The sequence below is a fragment of the Seriola dumerili genome, unplaced genomic scaffold, assembly GCF_002260705.1.
Source record: "Seriola dumerili isolate Sdu_G_001 unplaced genomic scaffold, Sdu_1.0 BDQW01000149.1, whole genome shotgun sequence".
NCBI classification, from domain to species: domain Eukaryota; kingdom Metazoa; phylum Chordata; class Actinopteri; order Carangiformes; family Carangidae; genus Seriola; species Seriola dumerili.
In genome coordinates, this window is record NW_019174404.1 from 11684695 (window position 1) to 11702763 (window position 18069).

Consider the following 18069-nt stretch of genomic DNA (forward strand, 5'->3'; position numbering starts at 1 on the left):
TTTGGAACCTGATTCAGATATTTTCTGGACTAAATATCTTTACATTTTACTGCTTTTTACAAAAAATATTATATTAGCTTTGGAACCATATTTAAGGATTGAGTTCCCTTAAATAGCTGTTGGCAAAATAGTTTCTACGTATGGCCTTTTACTCATCTCACATATCAGCGGATGGGATTTCTCATCTATGTTAGAAAAATTAAAAGAAAAAATCAATTTAAAGAGGCAATCTAGCAATGGAAATTTCAGTTGCTAATGGGAAAATAAATTCAGAAATGATGGCATAAGACAAATATTTGCAATAAATTAATTTCATTCTTTATTTTTTTCCCTAGTCTGTCCTCTTAAATGCTGCTGTATTATCCATGCTATTCTCCCTCTCTTTCTCTCTCTCTCTCTGTCTGTGCTGTGCCTGCTACATCCATAAATGCCATGATCAAAGTCTCCACTTTATTGGTGTTAGACTTGACCTCTCACCCCACTCTGCCAAATGTCAGCGCTCCACATCTCTCTCCTCCAGCTGTTATGAATAAAGAGCCCAGGTCCCAGATCTTACACATCCCTGGGATACAGACTGTCTTGTAAACAACCTCTCAGACATGACCTTACTGAGCGGAGAAGGTTGTAATTGTGAAGCAGGCAGATAGTGGATTGCCTCAGTGCAGGATTGTGAATACACTCTCAGCTATCAGCAGCAAAGGCTTGAAACTCTCTGTCAGACCTAGTAGGTTAAAGTATAACACTTTTAGAATTCATGCTGCAGATCACCTTGACCAACAGGAGTAAACATTCTAGTGTATATTCACTCTAGCTTCCTCAATTCACACCTAAGAGTCAAGGTATTTTAATGGCATTTTTTTGTGTTGACAGTATAAGAAAGATAATGAGTGTTCCTCTTTCCAGTAAAGCTCCTTCCACTCAAAGCTGCTTTGTTGAACTGTCCAGCAGAGGGCAGAATAAGACTGGTAAACTAATTTTTTCATTTTTTTCCCCCTCACCCTCTACCCCCTCTTCCTCTCTGCTTGCCTCTCTCTTATGATGAAGTAAGTTTAAAAAAAAAAAAGTTAAACTTCCTCTCTCCCTTGTTTTCCCCCAGAGCCAGAGCTGGCATTTTTACAGTCCAGGATGATTTGTTGTTTCTTTGTTCTACCGGCAGTCCTCCCTCTTTTTCTCCCTCTGTCTGTCAACTCTGTGGCTCTTTGCCCTGCATCGTCTAACTTTCTCTCTGTAAGTGGTTTTCATGCCCAAATCTTGACTTATGCACCCGTAGACAAACTCAACATGACTGTAGACACCTAAGTGAGAACACAGACTTGTGGGCTACATGTGTATATTGTACATACATAGACACGTGCATGCCTTAGATAGATAGACAGGCACGAATACATATAGTACTAGTTATATATCTCTTCAACATGCCAAAATTTTATTGTACACAAGCATAACACCAGCTACCAAAAGCCTCCCATATTTCAGAGCAGACTGATATGACTTAATTTCAGCCACCTGTAGAGTTTCCACATTCACTTCACAGTCTATGCTCCAATTTATGTCTGTGAAACCCAGGACAGCTCAATTCTCTGGCTCCCTGCCCAGGTACACCCTATAGCTGCAGCTAATGAAGCATAGCATTGGTGCCAAACAGGGCAGTGGGGAATAAGGAGAGTATGGCCCAGATACGACGAAACCTGTTCCCAACTCTTTTGACCCCAGTGAGAGAAATCCTATGGGGCCAGTATACATCCCCACCACACCTTCTGAACCACCACAAACTCAATTACATCCATCAGTCACTGAGTCCAAGCACCAGAACTAACCTCCATCCTAGTCACAAGATCGCAAACCCTCCTCAGGTAAGGCTGTATAGAAACCTACATGCTCTACTCAGCCACACATATGCGCACACACACACGCGCACACACACACACACACACGCACGCGCACGCGCACGCACACGCACACACACACACACACACACACACACACACACACACACACACACACACACACACACACACACACACCTCTACTGTGTGGAAGCCAAGGCACTCCATAAATCACACCTGTAAAAGCTGATTTGGTACTAAACATGCTTTATTCACAAGTGGTGTTTACTGCCACTGCTCTACCACAGGAAGACATGATTTAGGATGGCATTATTCTGCAGAAATTACACCAAGCTGTAGTGGTATGGCCAAATGACTTTGTGTCATGTTTCGCTGATGATACTGTTTTTAAAAATACAGTGTTTTTGTCAATTGTTTTTGCCTTTATCAGAGCCAATAGGAAATACAGGCATGCAACATAGGTCCGCAGCCAGACTCAGACAAGGAACACTGACATTACATAGTCAGTGTCTTAAACCCCAAAGCCATCATTACCGCCTGATACCCTTCTTTATCAGCCGATTAAATAAAAACAGCAGAACAATCCTGGTCAGTTTGGAGGGTGTGTTTTTTGTAAGACAGATGAGAAGAGGAAAAAGGGGTCGACAAAAATAAAGCGTGGTGTTGTGAAAACTGGAGGAATGTAACTGTGAGAGTGGTCGGAGCTGTGTTGGACAGCAGAGCAGAGCATGGAGGGTTGTGGTGGTGGGGGGGACTCTGTCACAGCCCCTCCAGGGTAATTGGCTCCAGATGTGAGGCAGCGTGGCCCCTGCGCCAGCAAGGCGTCAGGGCCGCATTAAGAGCTCAGCCCAGGGCTGATGGGATCGCAGAGAGACGAGCTCACCCCCACTCATCACCCCAAAAACACAGACTGAACCCCATACTGTGCTGCTGACCACTGGGCCTCCATCAGTATCCTTCTGAGCTCTCAACCCCTCCTCATCATCTGCCAAAATAACTCTAGCTATTACTCTATAATAGCTCTGCAATACTTTTTAACACATCATGAAACCCCCCTTTTTTATTTACAGAAGACGTATTTCACTCTTGACCTTGATTTCGGTGCTGACAATTTAAATCTCTGTCATTCTCTCTCCAAGGTTTATTATGTCTTGGTGACCGTGGTGACAGCAATCTTGGAGTTAAGTCGATTTTTTTTTATCATTGTGCTGCTGCTATTGTGTTGAGCCAGACTGTGGACTGACAGGTGATGAGTGTGTCAGGCAATTCTTCCCCTGAATGCGGTTTCAAGAGTCCCTCTTCAAGACAGCAACGTGTTTGCTGCACACAGTTGTTAATGAGTGGAGTCTTCAGTGTTTTGATGAAAGACAGATTTGAACAAACTGTGGTTGTCTGACATTCAAAGTGGAGGTAAGGCGAGGGACATGTTGTTGACCTGTTGAGCATGGAGTGTCTGAGACACACTAAAGTAGAAGCAGATAACAATATCCAGACTCTTGATGTTATGCATTAACACCAGTGAAAACAAACACAGCCTGTTGAGATGATGTTGTATGAGATAATGCTCCTTCCTTCCTGTCACAAACAGGCTTTGTTAGCTGAAGGTACTACTTTCCTCAATCGTGGGCTTTTATCAACACAATTTCTTTTTAAATGAAAAAGAACGCGAGTGTTAAAAGAGTAAAGTCTACTATGACTGGAGCTGTCTCAAAAAGAGTCCTCAAAGCAAGAGCAAGGAATGCTCTTACTGTGACACAAAGACCATGTTTACTGATAGAGCATGGAAATCGATTAAAAGCAGAAAAGCAGCATGGAGTGATGGTAGACGGAGGAAACGTAGAGAATGGAAGGAAAGAAGAAAAATTAGATGGAGAGCACTTCATCAGTGATGACGCTTGCGTATTGATGGCATTTGCTTAGTTGCAGCCCACCACCATGACTAACAAGGAAAACCACTCATCATGCCAACCAGCATTAAAAGGCTCATGTGAAAAGTCCCTTGAAGCACCTTTCAGCCAGGAATGCCTGTTCAACAAGATTATGTGGGTAAACAGAAAGCAGATGTTGTGCCTGTTCTCAGCTCTGCTACAGTTTCTGATGTCCACTACCTGTGAAGGCATGTTGCTCTGATGTTGTCCTTGAAACACAAACAGGAAGTGGAAGTGGAATACTGCACTGACTCTTCCAGTTTCTGCCAGTACTAATCTGTAGGGGGCTACAACACCTCACCACATAGTCAAAGTCAAAGTGAATAAAACATTTTTTGTCAGATGAGGCCAAGTAGCCCTCCATCAACCCCGCCCGTCAAATTCCAAATATTTTCTTTTTAATGGTTTGTAAACTGGATGTTACTTATTACTAATTGTTAGGGGATGTTGGTTTCACCTTTTTTTCCCCAAACAGTTTAGTTGTCAGTGTTATGGTTGGTCAAGTTTGCATTTAGCACTGCCACTTGTGGAAGTAGCAAGACAGTTAAACCATTTATCCATTACTTTTAGTTATTTCAACTTTTTCTTCATTACTTTTAGCTAATTGTTTATTCAGTACATTCATTAGGCTACATGTAGTTATTTCAAACATTAATTCATTAGTCTAGTTTATTTAGCTTTTTCAACTGCCTACTTTAGGGTACCAAAACAATTTCTGTGGTAATCCGTTAGCATACGTTTCGCTTACCATTTAAACTATTTATCCAATATTTTTAGCTAACATAACACATCTTAACTCTTCATTCACTAGCCTACTTTTAGGTAACTATTTAAGCTGTTTATTCATTAGCCTACAATCAGTTATTTCAACTATTTACTCTTTACTTTTAACTATTTGATCTGTTTATACACTAGCTTACATTTAGCTAATTATGTCAACCTCTGTTTGTTGGATAACCAGTTTTTATCCATTTCTAATTGCAAAATGTCGCAACAACTGTCTCACATTGCTGGGCATGAGGTTACTGTAAATTTATTCAACATCAGCATCACACCATTTTGTAATTGGCTGTTTATTGTCTTCTCCTTTACACAAATATATGGATAAGAATTTAATCAAATCACAACTGCTATTTTTTAGTTGAATTAGTTACTGCTTAACTACCCCATGGGATAGGTACCCCTGGTTGGGAATCACTGATCTGTTCCTTGAAAGCAGTGTCATCAAACAAAAGGATATCAAACTTTATCAAAGGGCAAACTATGGACACTGGGATCAGTTCCAGCTGTTACCCAAAAATCCTGATTTCCAACAACAAAAAATAATTTTCAAAGAACACAGGCAACACCTCTTAAAACAATACAAGAGCAGCGGCTGCCAACAGGGGTTTAATTTCAGCCCACCATCATTCCTCCGCCTCTTTCCATCCTTTAACCATGGGAGATGGTGTTGTCATACTGCTGGACATCGGCCCAGGGTGTGAGTGAGTTTAACTAAACAAAAACAGTCCCACCCGGGGCTAAGGACTCATGCCCCAGTCAGACCTCCATAAAAACAGCTCTGGTCTGTGTTAACATGCATGTTTCCAACAGATGATAAACCTGGGAGAAAACTGAAGCATCTGGTTATCTCTTCCTAGTTAGACTTTCATAAACCAAAAGAGGAATGTCAATGAAACGAAGATAAGATGGACTGCTGTGAACACCGTCTAACACTAGGTGGTAATCTTGTGCTGCGTATGGGTTTAGCTCAGTGGTTCCCATCTGAGAGAGCATGTATGGGAGCGTCAGACGTTATTTCATTCCTGAAAAAGCTTGTTTCGACGGATATGGTGACAGACGACTGATGGTGGTTGTACAAATCACACTTAGATACAGACAGGTGTAGTGGCTTTCACATTTAACTTCTACATTAAAAAAAACAAACTGTACGATAACTTTATAAAATACAATAAATTGTTGAAGATTAAACCAGTGCTATCATGTTTCAGATGTCTATGTGTTGTTTGCATTTCAACCAAAGCTTCTCCAAGCTCTAAATCCAAAGAATTTATATAAATTTGTGTAGTTGAACTTCATTGTTCCCACCCCATTAATCATCTCATGACGTCAGATTTATCTTGTGGCCCAAGGAGGAACCAATAATTTATCTAACTCTAGGCTATGTAAAAAGAGTTAACATTAGCCACAAGTTGTACTTTGACCAAGTACAACAGGAACATGCTACTTACACACTGATGCAAATAATAACATATACAGACTAATAAATGTAGCAGTCACAGGTTTACTTTTGAAATTTTGCTGATAATACTTTTGTACTTTTACTTAAATAGGAGTTTGAATGCAGGGCCTGTAATGTTTTTACACTGCTGTACTGGTACTTAAGTAAAGGATCTGAGGACTTTCCAACATACATACTCAGTGTTGATAGTTGTGGTGCACTTTATTCATAGGAGTGTCCTTCAGAGCAGTGGATGGAGGCCAGGGATATTTCCTGCACTGGGGAACCTCCTTTAAGGGGGCGTGAAGAGTGGGCAGCCACTTCTTTCTGGATGGGCGGTGGGCCGGTCTGCCTAATTCCTTAGATTAAAAGCAGCAGTCGGGTGACCGTAGGTTCCATAGGCAGCATGAAGACAATCTAAACAGCATCATGATGAGAAACGTACCGAGCATGTGGCTTTCATTAGCTACAGGCTGAACCCACATTACAACACTGAGGAGCGGGTCTCAATGTCAATACTGTGCCTGTCAATCAAACACACAGCCATGAATGTGACATGATAGACTGATGAGCTTGCCACAACACTGATAAAGACATTTCAGCGGTTAAATGAGCAAACTGACATGTCAGTGCATAAACAACTTTCCCTTTTATTAAATGCCAATAATTTGAAGACTAACTGTCAATTATTTTACATTATAACCACATGGAGTATGTTGTAATTAACTGGTCCAAACAAAAACACATTCATTAAAGCTTTCAAAGTAGCAGCAGCACCATTTAAACCCGAGGTTTGGACCATAAGTGGAGTGGCAGATCAATACATAGATTAAAAGATGAAAACAAAAAGCTTAAAAGAAAAATCCAAGAACAAAATAAAGTAAATAAAATAAAAACACTTGGCACTTGCCATAAATCAGGGAATGTAAATTAGTCACTATGATATGCAAAAAATGTGAAACGTGCCACAAACGAAATTTAAGAAAGCAGTAAACCTGACACATTTATGGATCAGACTTGGTCAATAACATTTTTCAAATGCTTGTAGTAGATTGTATACATAAGGTGCATGATCATCCACACAGAACAACACAATGGCTGTCAGAAAGTAAAAATGGTGGGGGGGGGCTTAAAAGATAATGGACAACTTGCCTGACACTTTCTTGTATTGTTCTGTACACACAGACACACTCAACTCATTCATCTTTTGTTTCAGGCCGCTTAAAAACACAAAGATTGCCCTGAATCACATATAGTAAAGTTGGTACTTGGAAAAGAGCTGAGAAAATTAGTGAGTAGAACATGAAAAGTCCTTGTTTTGTTTTGGCTTGTATGTACTTGGTTTCTGAGTTAGAAAAACACACTAGTCTAGTGTTGAGAACAACTTTACCATAAATAATCTGCCTGAGGTAATTCAGATAAGCATCTGTCGGTTCCCTTTTCTTTATCCAGTATTCAGTTTCTTTGGCACACTTTTCCCTCTCTTTGCTCTTGTGCTTGATTTGGAAAAGAGAGATGGGGGTTAGGAGCTCTGTGCCCATGTAATGACAATGACAGAGAAGCTGATGAGTCCCATAATAAGGCCAAAGACCACCAGAAGTATAGCCTGGAAACATAAAGAGCACAAAAAAAGCAGTTAGCATCATCACCTAAAAGGAAATGCTGAAAACAACATAAAAGGTAAGCACTGTGTTCAGTGAGCAAACTGGCTCAAAGTGTTTTTGTAGCTCAATCTCAGCAGTATTTAAGTTATATGTTTAATTTGTATTTACCCCAATGGAGTCAAAGGATCTGAGAGGTTGGCTGCTGATCTTAAGGTAGAAGATGCCGGGGAAAATAAACAAGAGGCAGCTGGATGTTGTCGATCCTGGGGAAGAAACAGGAAAACCTTTGAAGTGCACAGACAACGCGCACCATGTCTGATGATGGTGGCTTCATAAACTGTTTCAGCAGGTCTGCACCATTAATTATGTATGAGCAGATATTGTGATTTTAGCCACCACGATCAATAATTGTGGACATCTTTGCTGAGATCACGGCTGCTTTTACCGTCTGCTGTAGTTGAAAACAGATCAGAATATCTAAAAGGTCACAGTTAAGCAAAAATGGCTGTGTTTGTAAAATAACAAGACTAATAGGATTTATAAAGACCATGCTATCTGGAAAAACAAACATACCCACTACTCCGAACACATTTCTGATATCAGGGACAAAGATGGCCAGTATCAGCACCACACCCAGGATGGTTATAGTTGCAATGATGTGGCTCAGCCAGGAGAAGGGACGTCCTCCACATAGCAGCAAGATCACGGCCTTACGGGCCTGAAGCATACACAGAAAGATAAAGCTCATTCAAATTCAAATAAACTGACAGAGGATGTGCTGTGTAAATGATTCTGACCAAATGTCTCATAAGAGGAAGATGGAAACTTGAGTGGTGTTGTAACAGGACTGGAAGGATGAGCTGGTGACACTGCAGTTTAAGTTATGGTATTTCACATCAATAATTTTTATATAAACATTTAATAAATGGTTTATATCACACCAAAATGTAGTTATAAGATGATATAAAGACATTTGAAGTGTTTATTAATGTCTGTTTACATTGTAAATACATAAATTCTTTTTTAAGATTCTTAAAAAAGTTGGGGGGGGGGTAAACAGGTAAACTGAGGAAAAAGGAAATTAGGAAACTTTTTTTTTTGTTTTTACTTGTATAAAAAGAATATTCGGTCTACTCACAGGGAAGTGAATGAGTGGTACAGTCAGCAACACAGAGAGGAGGATGGCCAGCCGAACCGTCATCACCATGATGTCCCGCGGCAGGTACGTATCGTAGCCAAGCATCAACTCTGAGTTCACGTGAGCTATGAGCCCGAGACAGGAATAGGGTGAAGGTACAATGCGAACAGATAAGACAGGGTTTTGAAAATTAGCAACAGTTGTATCCGTTACTTTGATTTGTGTCCCTACAGGCTTACCATAGAAGGTGAGGTAGCCAAACAGTGCAGAGATGAGGTAAAGCAGCAAGCTGAGGCTAATACCGACATTTGTAACGTTCTGCATCCTGGTCTTGGTCGGTCTGAAACACACGAGGAGATATTCATTTCACATAATCGTAACAGATATTGAATAATAAATCCAAAGAGTTAAATTAAAGAGAGTGGAAGTAAAGGTAAAGCTGAGGGGCGGCGGTGCTGACCGGTCCAGTTCGCAGTAGATTGGCAGGATAGCTGTGTGGCACAGAAAGGAGAAGGCCATGGTGGGGATGGCGTAGGCGCTCTGCAACACACATCCGTCAGAGCACAGCCGTCATTAACAAATTATCAGCTTCCATTGTAACACAAGGGTGAGGGGGCAGCTGGGTCAAGGTATGGCCTGTGTATTGGTGATTACCATCTGGGTTGCAGAGTGTGAACTCTCCTGAATACATTTATTCACATGAACGTAAATGTGCATATCTAAATACCATGCAAGTGTAACTGTTAAGGATATTGTCTCAAAACAGCATCAAGCTGTGTCTGAACAAATGCAACCAACATGTGCTTCGTGTAATTCTGCATGCCGCATGTGCATTTGGCCTTTAGGTGTAACATACATGTGAGTATAGGTAAAGAGTTTGACTTGTCAACAGACAAACCTACTTTCAACAGACTGTCACTACCACCTCACAGGTTTTGTGTGCAGCACAGAGAAAACACTGCTTTCAAATACGCACCTCACTGGAGATGACAAAGAGTTTGGGCGTACACTCTGAGTCAGAGGAATTTGATATCTGGAGAAACAAAGAGAGAAGAGGGAACATGTTATTTCTGAGAGAAGATGACTTCTGCAGTGCTGCTGAAAATGAGAGAAACATAGAGTTATTCCACTGCCTGGCTTTGGAGCTAAACGGAAAACAACCTTCTAAATTAACCCATGCCACATCTGAAGTTATAGTATGGTCTGTATAATTCCTAAAGGTCAGAGTTCATTTCCAGGCTCAGGCTAGGTCACTTGGACTTCCTTCCCCTCAGGACTGGCACCATTCACCATACACACTTCTCTGCAGCCTTCTCTGGTCCCCATCAGCCAAGGCCGACCCAATCAGTAAGCTCAGTCCCCTGGGTTTTCCTCCTAATCCTGTGGCCGTGACCGTCTGCTCCAGACTACCTACCTCAAACCTGGGGTATTTTATGTATGTGTGTTTGTGTGCACGTGGACAAGCATAGAAGGAAATGGGGGGGGGGGGGTGGCTGTTACCTGGAAGGCTCCTGAAAATGTAGTCACATTGTGAGGCAGTGGGCAGGGGATGGACCATTTTTTGACAACAACCTGGAGACAAGACAACACAATGAGTCATTAACAGAAGAGTTAAAAAAAAATAATAATAATAATTTAGGAGGGGAATATTAAAACTCACCACAACAGCAAAGTACAGCATGAAGAAGAAAGCGAGGCTACTGGTGTATCCCAGGAAGCCTGTAATGGCAAGAGACATTATCTGGTAAGAAACATTAGTTTGAAGCAGTCAGGGCATCATGCTATTGGATCGACTTACTCACCAATTTTAGGCAATATTGACAAAGGTAGAACAACACAGAGTGTGACTAAGATCAGAAGCAACCTGCCATCGTCATACCAGGAATTTCTGGAAAAAAAAAGAAAAAAAAGGAGAGAACATGAACTATTAAAGGCCGATGTTCAGCCACATTTCACATCATCGTCTCCCTGGTTCTGAAATGTCAGGGATGGCAGAGATGAATTCTTGAAAATGGACCGGCTCTGGAAATTTGTCTCCACTTCGTGCTCAAACACAGAGCGACAGATTCATCATGTGGTACGAATTAAGGGCTTAGGCTCTCGCAAACCAAAACAATTATGTAATTCACATGCAAACGCTGTGTCGCTCCATCAGATGAGACCACATTTCACTTGCCGGGCTTTTGGAGAGGGGGAATAATATTTTCCTTTGCTGAGGGATAGCCTTGGCGGTTTATTCAGGATTGGGGAGCTAGAGGAGCAGGAGGAGGAGGAGGAGGAAGAGGAGGGGCAGGGCTCGAGGTGACACATGTGGAAGGCATGCCGGCTCCGCTGGGGTCGGGGTCGGATGGGAAGGGTGCTGCCTGGCGCTGCTGTATGTTGGACCGCAGCATGGGGTCATGGGGGACTGGCTCCACCGCTCTTTATGGGGCTCCCACAGTCAGCAGCACCTGCTCTGACCACATCAACACCCACTGACCCCTGTTTGGCAGTTTCACAGCTGTGGCGTTTCCATAGGCGCTGATGGATTCGTCTCTGCGTCTACACTGTTCCTTGCCTGTAACTGGATGTCAGGGAGACCTCTGCTCTGACCTCGACTCTCTTTTGTCCAATCACTTCTACTCTAACCTAAGTTTAGCTGAAGCACTCGACCGCAGCTTAGCTAACCCCCATCTCTACTTTTACAGACTGTTATGCAGACGCAGGGATGTAAAGAAAAAAAAAAGAAATCCACCACCATTAAGATCCATTCTCAGGAGGCTTGAGGCTTACTGCAAAGGCTCTAGATACCTAGAAGACCCATGAAATGTGGAACATTTCACGGTATAACAAGATGCAGGATAGCTCTCAGTTAAGGTTGGGCTATGACTGCCAATGAGTCAATCTCCAGATAGTGTTGAAGATCAGCATAAATCTGGCAAATGCAGCACAAACCCAAATCCACAGCTGTCTACGTCTCCGGCCTTGTTACTAAACTTAAACGAGACTGGAGAAACTTAAACAGGACATACACTCAGTTAAAGCGGATGAAGACTAAAAAGCTGAGCACAACTGTGTTTTCACTCTGCCGTGTTATAATTAATGAGCCAGAAAAAAAAGAAACGCGTTTTAATATAAAACAACTTGTTTATTTAGACTTTGAGTGAATTGAGTGAGTGTCTGTTAACATCCCAAAGCCACTCATTAACAGAAATGTTTTGTTTCCCTCAGCAGTAAGCTGTAATTAGAATGGCAAAATTGATATCCCCTTGTATCAGTCTGATTCCGGGGAACATGTGCGAGAGATTTGGGGGTGAAAGGAGAGCACTAATACAAAGCAGCTGTGTGTGGAAGATTCGGATGTTGACGGATTGGGCTGAGAGCAGCTACAACTCTTGCTTAAACCAGTGTGGCCAATAATAAAGTGATAGAAGTTACATTCTTGGCCAGGGACTTTGCTCTGAGGGCTCGTCCACATAGGCCAATGAAAGACACAGGCTGCTGCTGAAGGGTGATGAATGGCTCTCTATCATAAATACATTTCCTCTGGGCATGCTTCATGCTATACAACACAGAGCACAAGTTTCCCTCCGATCGCTCACAGACAAAGTATTAGCAGTGTGCTGTGGTTTGGTGAAAGATCTTCTTCCAATGCATTATTCATGTGTTTCTCATTGGTCGTCTAATTCCAGTTTGTGTAGCTTTGTGGCGCAGAAGTGTCAAATTTGGTTCTTGAAGGCCAAAGGTATAATCTACACTATCATGGGAAGAGGAATGATTCATTTGTTGTCTTAGTTCAGGTAATTTAAAAGAATAGTTTGGTTCCACTCGCAGCTGTGACAGATTTTGAGCCAAAATGTTTAATGGGTGAAGGAGCTCACAGAGCTATACACCTACCCTGTGTTGTCTGGGCTCAGGAAGCTGCTTATGGCTGCAGGAAGCTCCGACTTCAAGATGAACAAATAAGATGACATAGCTGAGGGGAGGGAGAAAAAAAAAAGGTTCAGAAAGTGTATATTTTTCCAAATCAAATAAACAAACAAAAACAAAGCACACACTCACAACAAACTAGTAAATCATAAACACAACAGACGACTGTATGCTGCTACAGGCAATCCTAAATTTCTGTGTGAGGGTGGTGTGTGTTTCCCAGCACAAGGAAATGGAAGGCAGGGTGGAGGGGGTGCCGCGGCTCTGAGTTAATGCAGATGGGTGGGGCAGGCAGCTCAAGGGGATAACCAGCAAAGCCCTCGGTGCAGAGGAGCAGACATTATGCAGATCTTCCAATTGCTGGAGACCGGGAGTAGAAGCCAGGATGCAGAAGTGCGAGGGGGGAGGAATGCTAACAATAATGATCTCTGACGCTAATCCAGGTATTTCTCCCCCTTCTCCACCTCACGAGGGAACAGGATATTATCTGAATCTGACGGGTTCCAACATACTTCTCCGGACGCTCAGACAGCCAATGAGAAAAAAGGGATCGGAGTCACTTCCTGAGGGTCATATCAGCCCCCAAAACATGAGGAGGAAAAAGGGAAAGGGATTGCACCAGGAGAGGGGAACATGTTTGGTCCGAAACAGGGATTCAGATGCTGTGTGTGGTCAGTCACAAAGGGAGATAATGTTCAGGGATTTAAAGTTGTGAAGCCAGGCATAGCCAGAGTTAGCTGGGACCTTATTGCCCCCAGGGCAGATCTTGAACTCGCCGTTAAATAAGCCTAGACCATAATCTCTCGGATCCTGTATTTGTTTATAAAAGAAAATTCCTCCAAAAACCCTCCAGCCCACACAGACTCAAGGACGCTAACTCTGAGAATAACTATTGCCGTTTATAAGCACTAAAATCTGTCAATAATGGGATATTATGAGGCAGCACTTGCTTTAGTGTTTTAGCCAAAATGTTTTCCTGCCAAAGTTCATCCAACTATTTAAACAGACCATAAAAATGAAAATCTTTTCAACCACACAAACGCATACAGACACACTGACAGGGATCACACAACGGGCATGATGCAATGGTTTAGTCTCATGCAGTTGGTTACTGTAAGCACAACAATACTTAAATGTGAATTCCTGGAGGGATAATACTTACATCTCTAAACAAATAAAAAGGCCCTTGAGTAAAGAAAAGGGATTGTTATTGGCCAAGTGGTAAGAAAACATATTCTAATAATAAGCACGTATGTAAAATTCAAGGAAAATTGATGGAAACCTTGTGTGTGTGGTCAGCAAATAGTGACAGAGTGTGTTCAACAGAAGACAGAGCCACTTTCTTTTCATTAAGAGTGAGGGGAGAGGCAGGCTGTGAGAGCCCTGGGCTGGTCAGTAATTAAGGTCAATTGGCCCATCAGCCTGTGGCAGTACAGATGAATGTTTACCCAGAGTGAGGCTAATTGCACTCTTATAAAAGGGGCCCGGGGTGTAGACAGATGCATGCTGGAGTGCTGGCTCTCACACTCTCACACATACTGCCCCATGCTGGGAAAACCACAAACATACCAGAGGGCACGGCAATAATCCACTCAGCCGTGCCACTAATGACTGCAGAGGAGCTACCACCTCAGTTCTCGACTGTCTGAGAAGCGCAGTTTGCGGCTGAGGGACGGATAGAGGTGGCAGTAGAGAGAAGAAGTGAGGGGGTGGGGGAAAATTAAGGGAGGGGTCCCATTAGGTTACTCAACACTCAGAGGTTGGGAGTGGGTTTACCATCAGTGATCAATTAGACATGAAGTCAGGTTTCAGGCCCAGGGGAGGGGGCTGAAAGGACAGCAGCTACAGGGTTAAAGGTTATCAGGGAATCCAGATAATGGCCTTGCCGGAGGGAGGGAGTAAAACTCAGCACAGAGCCATCCGATCTCCAGTAGGAGGCACTATCTACCGCCACAATAAAGTGGCCAGAGTCTGACCCTGCAACACTCTGCACCCTCTTTACTACTCTGCTTCTACAAAAACCACAAAATCAGTTTATGTCCAACATGTCAAGAATAATGTATGTAAAAGTACAGTCAAATTGAGGCCGACTTACCACCAACATTTTGGATAAGAATGGCAACTCCAACTAGAAACTAAAAGAGAATTGTGAAAAGGTTATTGTCAATAAGTTTTCTAGTCATGTTGCAAATATAAGTGTGTGGATTTCTTTTTTTTTTTTTGACTCACACTAATCCAAAAGTAAACACTTACTTTTCCTGGCTTTTGCAAGGCTCTCCCTCCAAGGCCTTCATATGAATTGATGCCTATGAGAGTCAAAAAGAGTCAAAAACAATCAGACATACTCAACCACTCAAAGATAAAAAATAAATGAATAAAAAAAAAAAAAATCAGACCAAGATGGTGTTAACATCACAAAACTTTCAACACTAGTCCACATGCCAGTTTTATCTCCTTTTATCTCCTCTCTTGGCTCCTTTGATGCCTTTTCAAATATTATTTAAACATCATCTGATCCAAACACAACTAGGAAGTAAATAAAGACAAAAAACAAAGAGACAAAGGAATAGCGTGGTCTTAAAGCAAGTAGCTTCCTTACACAGTGATTTAATCATGAGTAAGGGGGTTAGTCCAGGGTGTGGGTAAAAAAAACTGGATGAAACCTTCTGGATAAAGTCATCATGTTAAACTGTGAGTCTCTCACCTGTTTGGTCACATAGCTTCAGAAGGAGATGTATAGAGTACGCTGCCAGGCTGGACACTAGTACCAACAGGATACTAGAGAGGAGCAGAGATCAGTGTACATGTAGTCGAATTTACTTACTATTTATTTGGGAAGCTGGAAGCAGATATTTGAGCAGCACTATGGTAGAAGGTGTAATAAGAGCATTCTTACCAGAAACCAACTATGCCAGTGTTAGCCATAGCATAAGCTAGACCCAGTATACCGCTGCCCATGATGGCATTCATCAGGTTAAACACAGAGGAGGCGAAGGAAGCTCCTTTGGCCCTGGTCTGCACTGATCCCTGCATACACAGAAGAGATAACACACTGATGTAGCTAGATAGCTGAATAGCTAGACAGATGGATAAAAGACAAAGAAGTAAAACAGTGAGAGTGAAGACAACGTGCAGCAGAAGAAATCTGGTTATTTCTGTAAGAGCTTATAGAGAATTGCACCTGACGGTATTAAGAACAACTGGCCAGCCCTGATGATGGATGTCATGAACAAACACTGCAGTGGCATGCAGGATCAGGGAATGGAAATGGGAATGGATGGGGTGGGATTTGAGCTGTTGGCTGTGGGACAGCTGCCTGAGCTCAGGATAAGGGGAGCTGCCCGCACTGCTTGACCTCTTTAATAGGGGATATCCTGGAGAGAACGAGTGGCAACTCTGGTGTCAGTGTCACAGCAAGCTCAGATTGACCTGCGGGCCGCTGAATCTGATTCACGCTGGGTTACAGTAGTGAGAAATAGAAAGTAAACTATGACACCAGATGTATGAATATGTAGACTGTCTGCAGTGAAAAAAAAAATCAAATGCTGCAAGTTAAATTAAACTGATATAAAAATACTGAGAATGTGACTTTTAAAATAAAGACACACCAGCAAAATAATGTGAAATGACAGAAACAAAATAATGCATTAATATAGATTAATTTGACACAATCTTATTCCTGTTCAGGGTCACAGTGGGTTGAAGCATATCCCAGCATGCATGGTCACCTCCAGCACAGTGCTGAGTGAAACAACAAGTCTACCAGTAATATACACAAATCACTGCTCATCTGACATGGTGTCTTTTCTATTTGATGTCCTGTGATTGGTTTCAGATTGGTGATAGGATTAATCTAGATCGCATGTCAACTCTTTTGAGACACGTTTTACCATGAGTGGATTAATCAAGTAATTTTACATGGCAATGTGTCATTCAATGAAGTTCAAAGCTACGTGTTTTCACTGCGTGTTTCTCACATGAAAGCAGTAAATGAATCACACTCATTGATAAATCTCATTATGAATTGGGGTTATTCACTCACATTCATCCACTTACACCACATGGATCCAAATTTGTCTGCTTCTGCATTTCATAAATCTGATCCATTTGCTCCTTTGTTCAACATCAGGGAGAGAGAAGACTACAAATGCCAAAGCGACTCCACAGATGGAGAATAATGGAACAACTGCAAGCACTGATTAGCACTGACAGCGCCCATAGAGACTTTATTGGAAAACTGACCAAGCCCAACCAGATGAGATTAATTCAAATAAACCTTTCTGAATTTCAAACAAAAACTATTGGAGCTCACAGAACCAACAACTAGAATAGGTCTAAAAAGTATTGCAGTCAGTGATACCGTCATCATCAATACACAGCTTGATAGGGTCAAAGCTGGCACTGAGGACACCAAGGTTATGTCCTCTGTAGAAATTATATCAATTTTAGGAGGAGTTTACATTCAAGTATAGAGAAATGACCCATGGTGTGCTTTAAGGCTGGTTCTGATAGTCTTTAGAGTCAATATCTTTAAATGTGTAGTAAATAGACTTTGGAAATCTACCTCCAGACCCACAGAACATATTACATAACTGTTTTAATGTAATGTGTGCTACTAATCATGATGAGCAAATGTGAGTAGAAATCACTGCAGTTCCCCTTTAGATACAAAATATTCTATTTTTATTCTAGCAAGTACAATAAGTATTTGTTTTAGGTACATTTTTCACAAATTCAATAAAACAAGAAACAACCTTACAGTTTTTCAGTACTTGTTTCATGTGTAGCACTGAAGGAACGCAGTCTTAATCCCTGTATACTGGCTATGGAGAGAATGACTTTAAATTCTACCCTCTAAATGACACATAATTTATTCTTATTTGCATAGGACATAAATGGATATATTCTCAGTGGGAAATAATCATTAAAATGCCATAACTGAATTGCTGACTTAGGGTTGAATTTCGTTATAAATGCTGACAAAGCAAACAGAAAGGGAACTGGTTTACAACAAGCATGTGACTCCTGACACAACCGATAGTTTGTCAGTTTACAAAAACTACTGATGCTGCAAAGTTCATATATTCAGACTGAAGCAAGCTGTGAAACAAGTGACGGTCCTGTTTTTGTACTTACATTTGGTAATAAAGGAGAAGTTTCGTTGTCTCCTGTGTTCCCGGCGATGCACTCACTGTATAAATCTGCGTTTCTATTTCCATTAACACTCATTTTCTACTCCGGAAAACTCAAAGACAACAAACTACAAGAAACAAAAACCTCACTGTTCCGTGACTGACCTCGCAACCCCGACAGTTAACGTCAGTATGAAACCATTCTCTCTTAAATCACTTTTAAATCTCCTCTTATCAACTCATCAGCTGTTGAATGTTGTTGTTGACCACTCGGGTCATGTGCCTCTCTC

The 18069-nt window shown here is 41.8% G+C and overlaps 1 protein-coding gene across 1 annotated transcript; it reads right to left on the reverse strand.

Moving 5' to 3' along the window:
- Nucleotides 1-6546: 6546 nt before the first annotated feature.
- slc38a6 (solute carrier family 38 member 6) lies at nt 6547-18038 on the reverse strand. Its single transcript, XM_022750694.1, has 16 exons — nt 17784-18038; nt 15544-15674; nt 15352-15425; nt 14901-14953; nt 14743-14782; nt 12615-12693; nt 10541-10626; nt 10399-10457; nt 10239-10310; nt 9715-9771; nt 9199-9278; nt 8978-9078; nt 8739-8863; nt 8174-8318; nt 7769-7863; nt 6547-7602 (listed from the first exon to the last, which is right to left on the reverse strand). Exons 1-16 carry the CDS (start codon nt 17874-17876, stop codon nt 7519-7521), a joined length of 1374 nt encoding a protein of 457 aa, XP_022606415.1. The 5' UTR covers nt 17877-18038; the 3' UTR covers nt 6547-7518.
- Nucleotides 18039-18069: the final 31 nt, after the last annotated feature.

Excerpts from the sequence above, each read along its gene's own strand:
- slc38a6 (XM_022750694.1), bottom strand. The coding sequence starts at position 17,876 with ATGAGTGTTAATGGAAATAGAAACGCAGATTTATACAGTGAGTGCATC. Across the intron at positions 10,627-12,614 it reads CTGAGCCCAGACAACACAGG|AAATTCCTGGTATGACGATG; the intron begins GTAGGTGTATAG and ends TTTTTTTTCCAG. Across the intron at positions 9,772-10,238 it reads CATTTTCAGGAGCCTTCCAG|ATATCAAATTCCTCTGACTC; the intron begins GTAACAGCCACC and ends TTGTTTCTCCAG.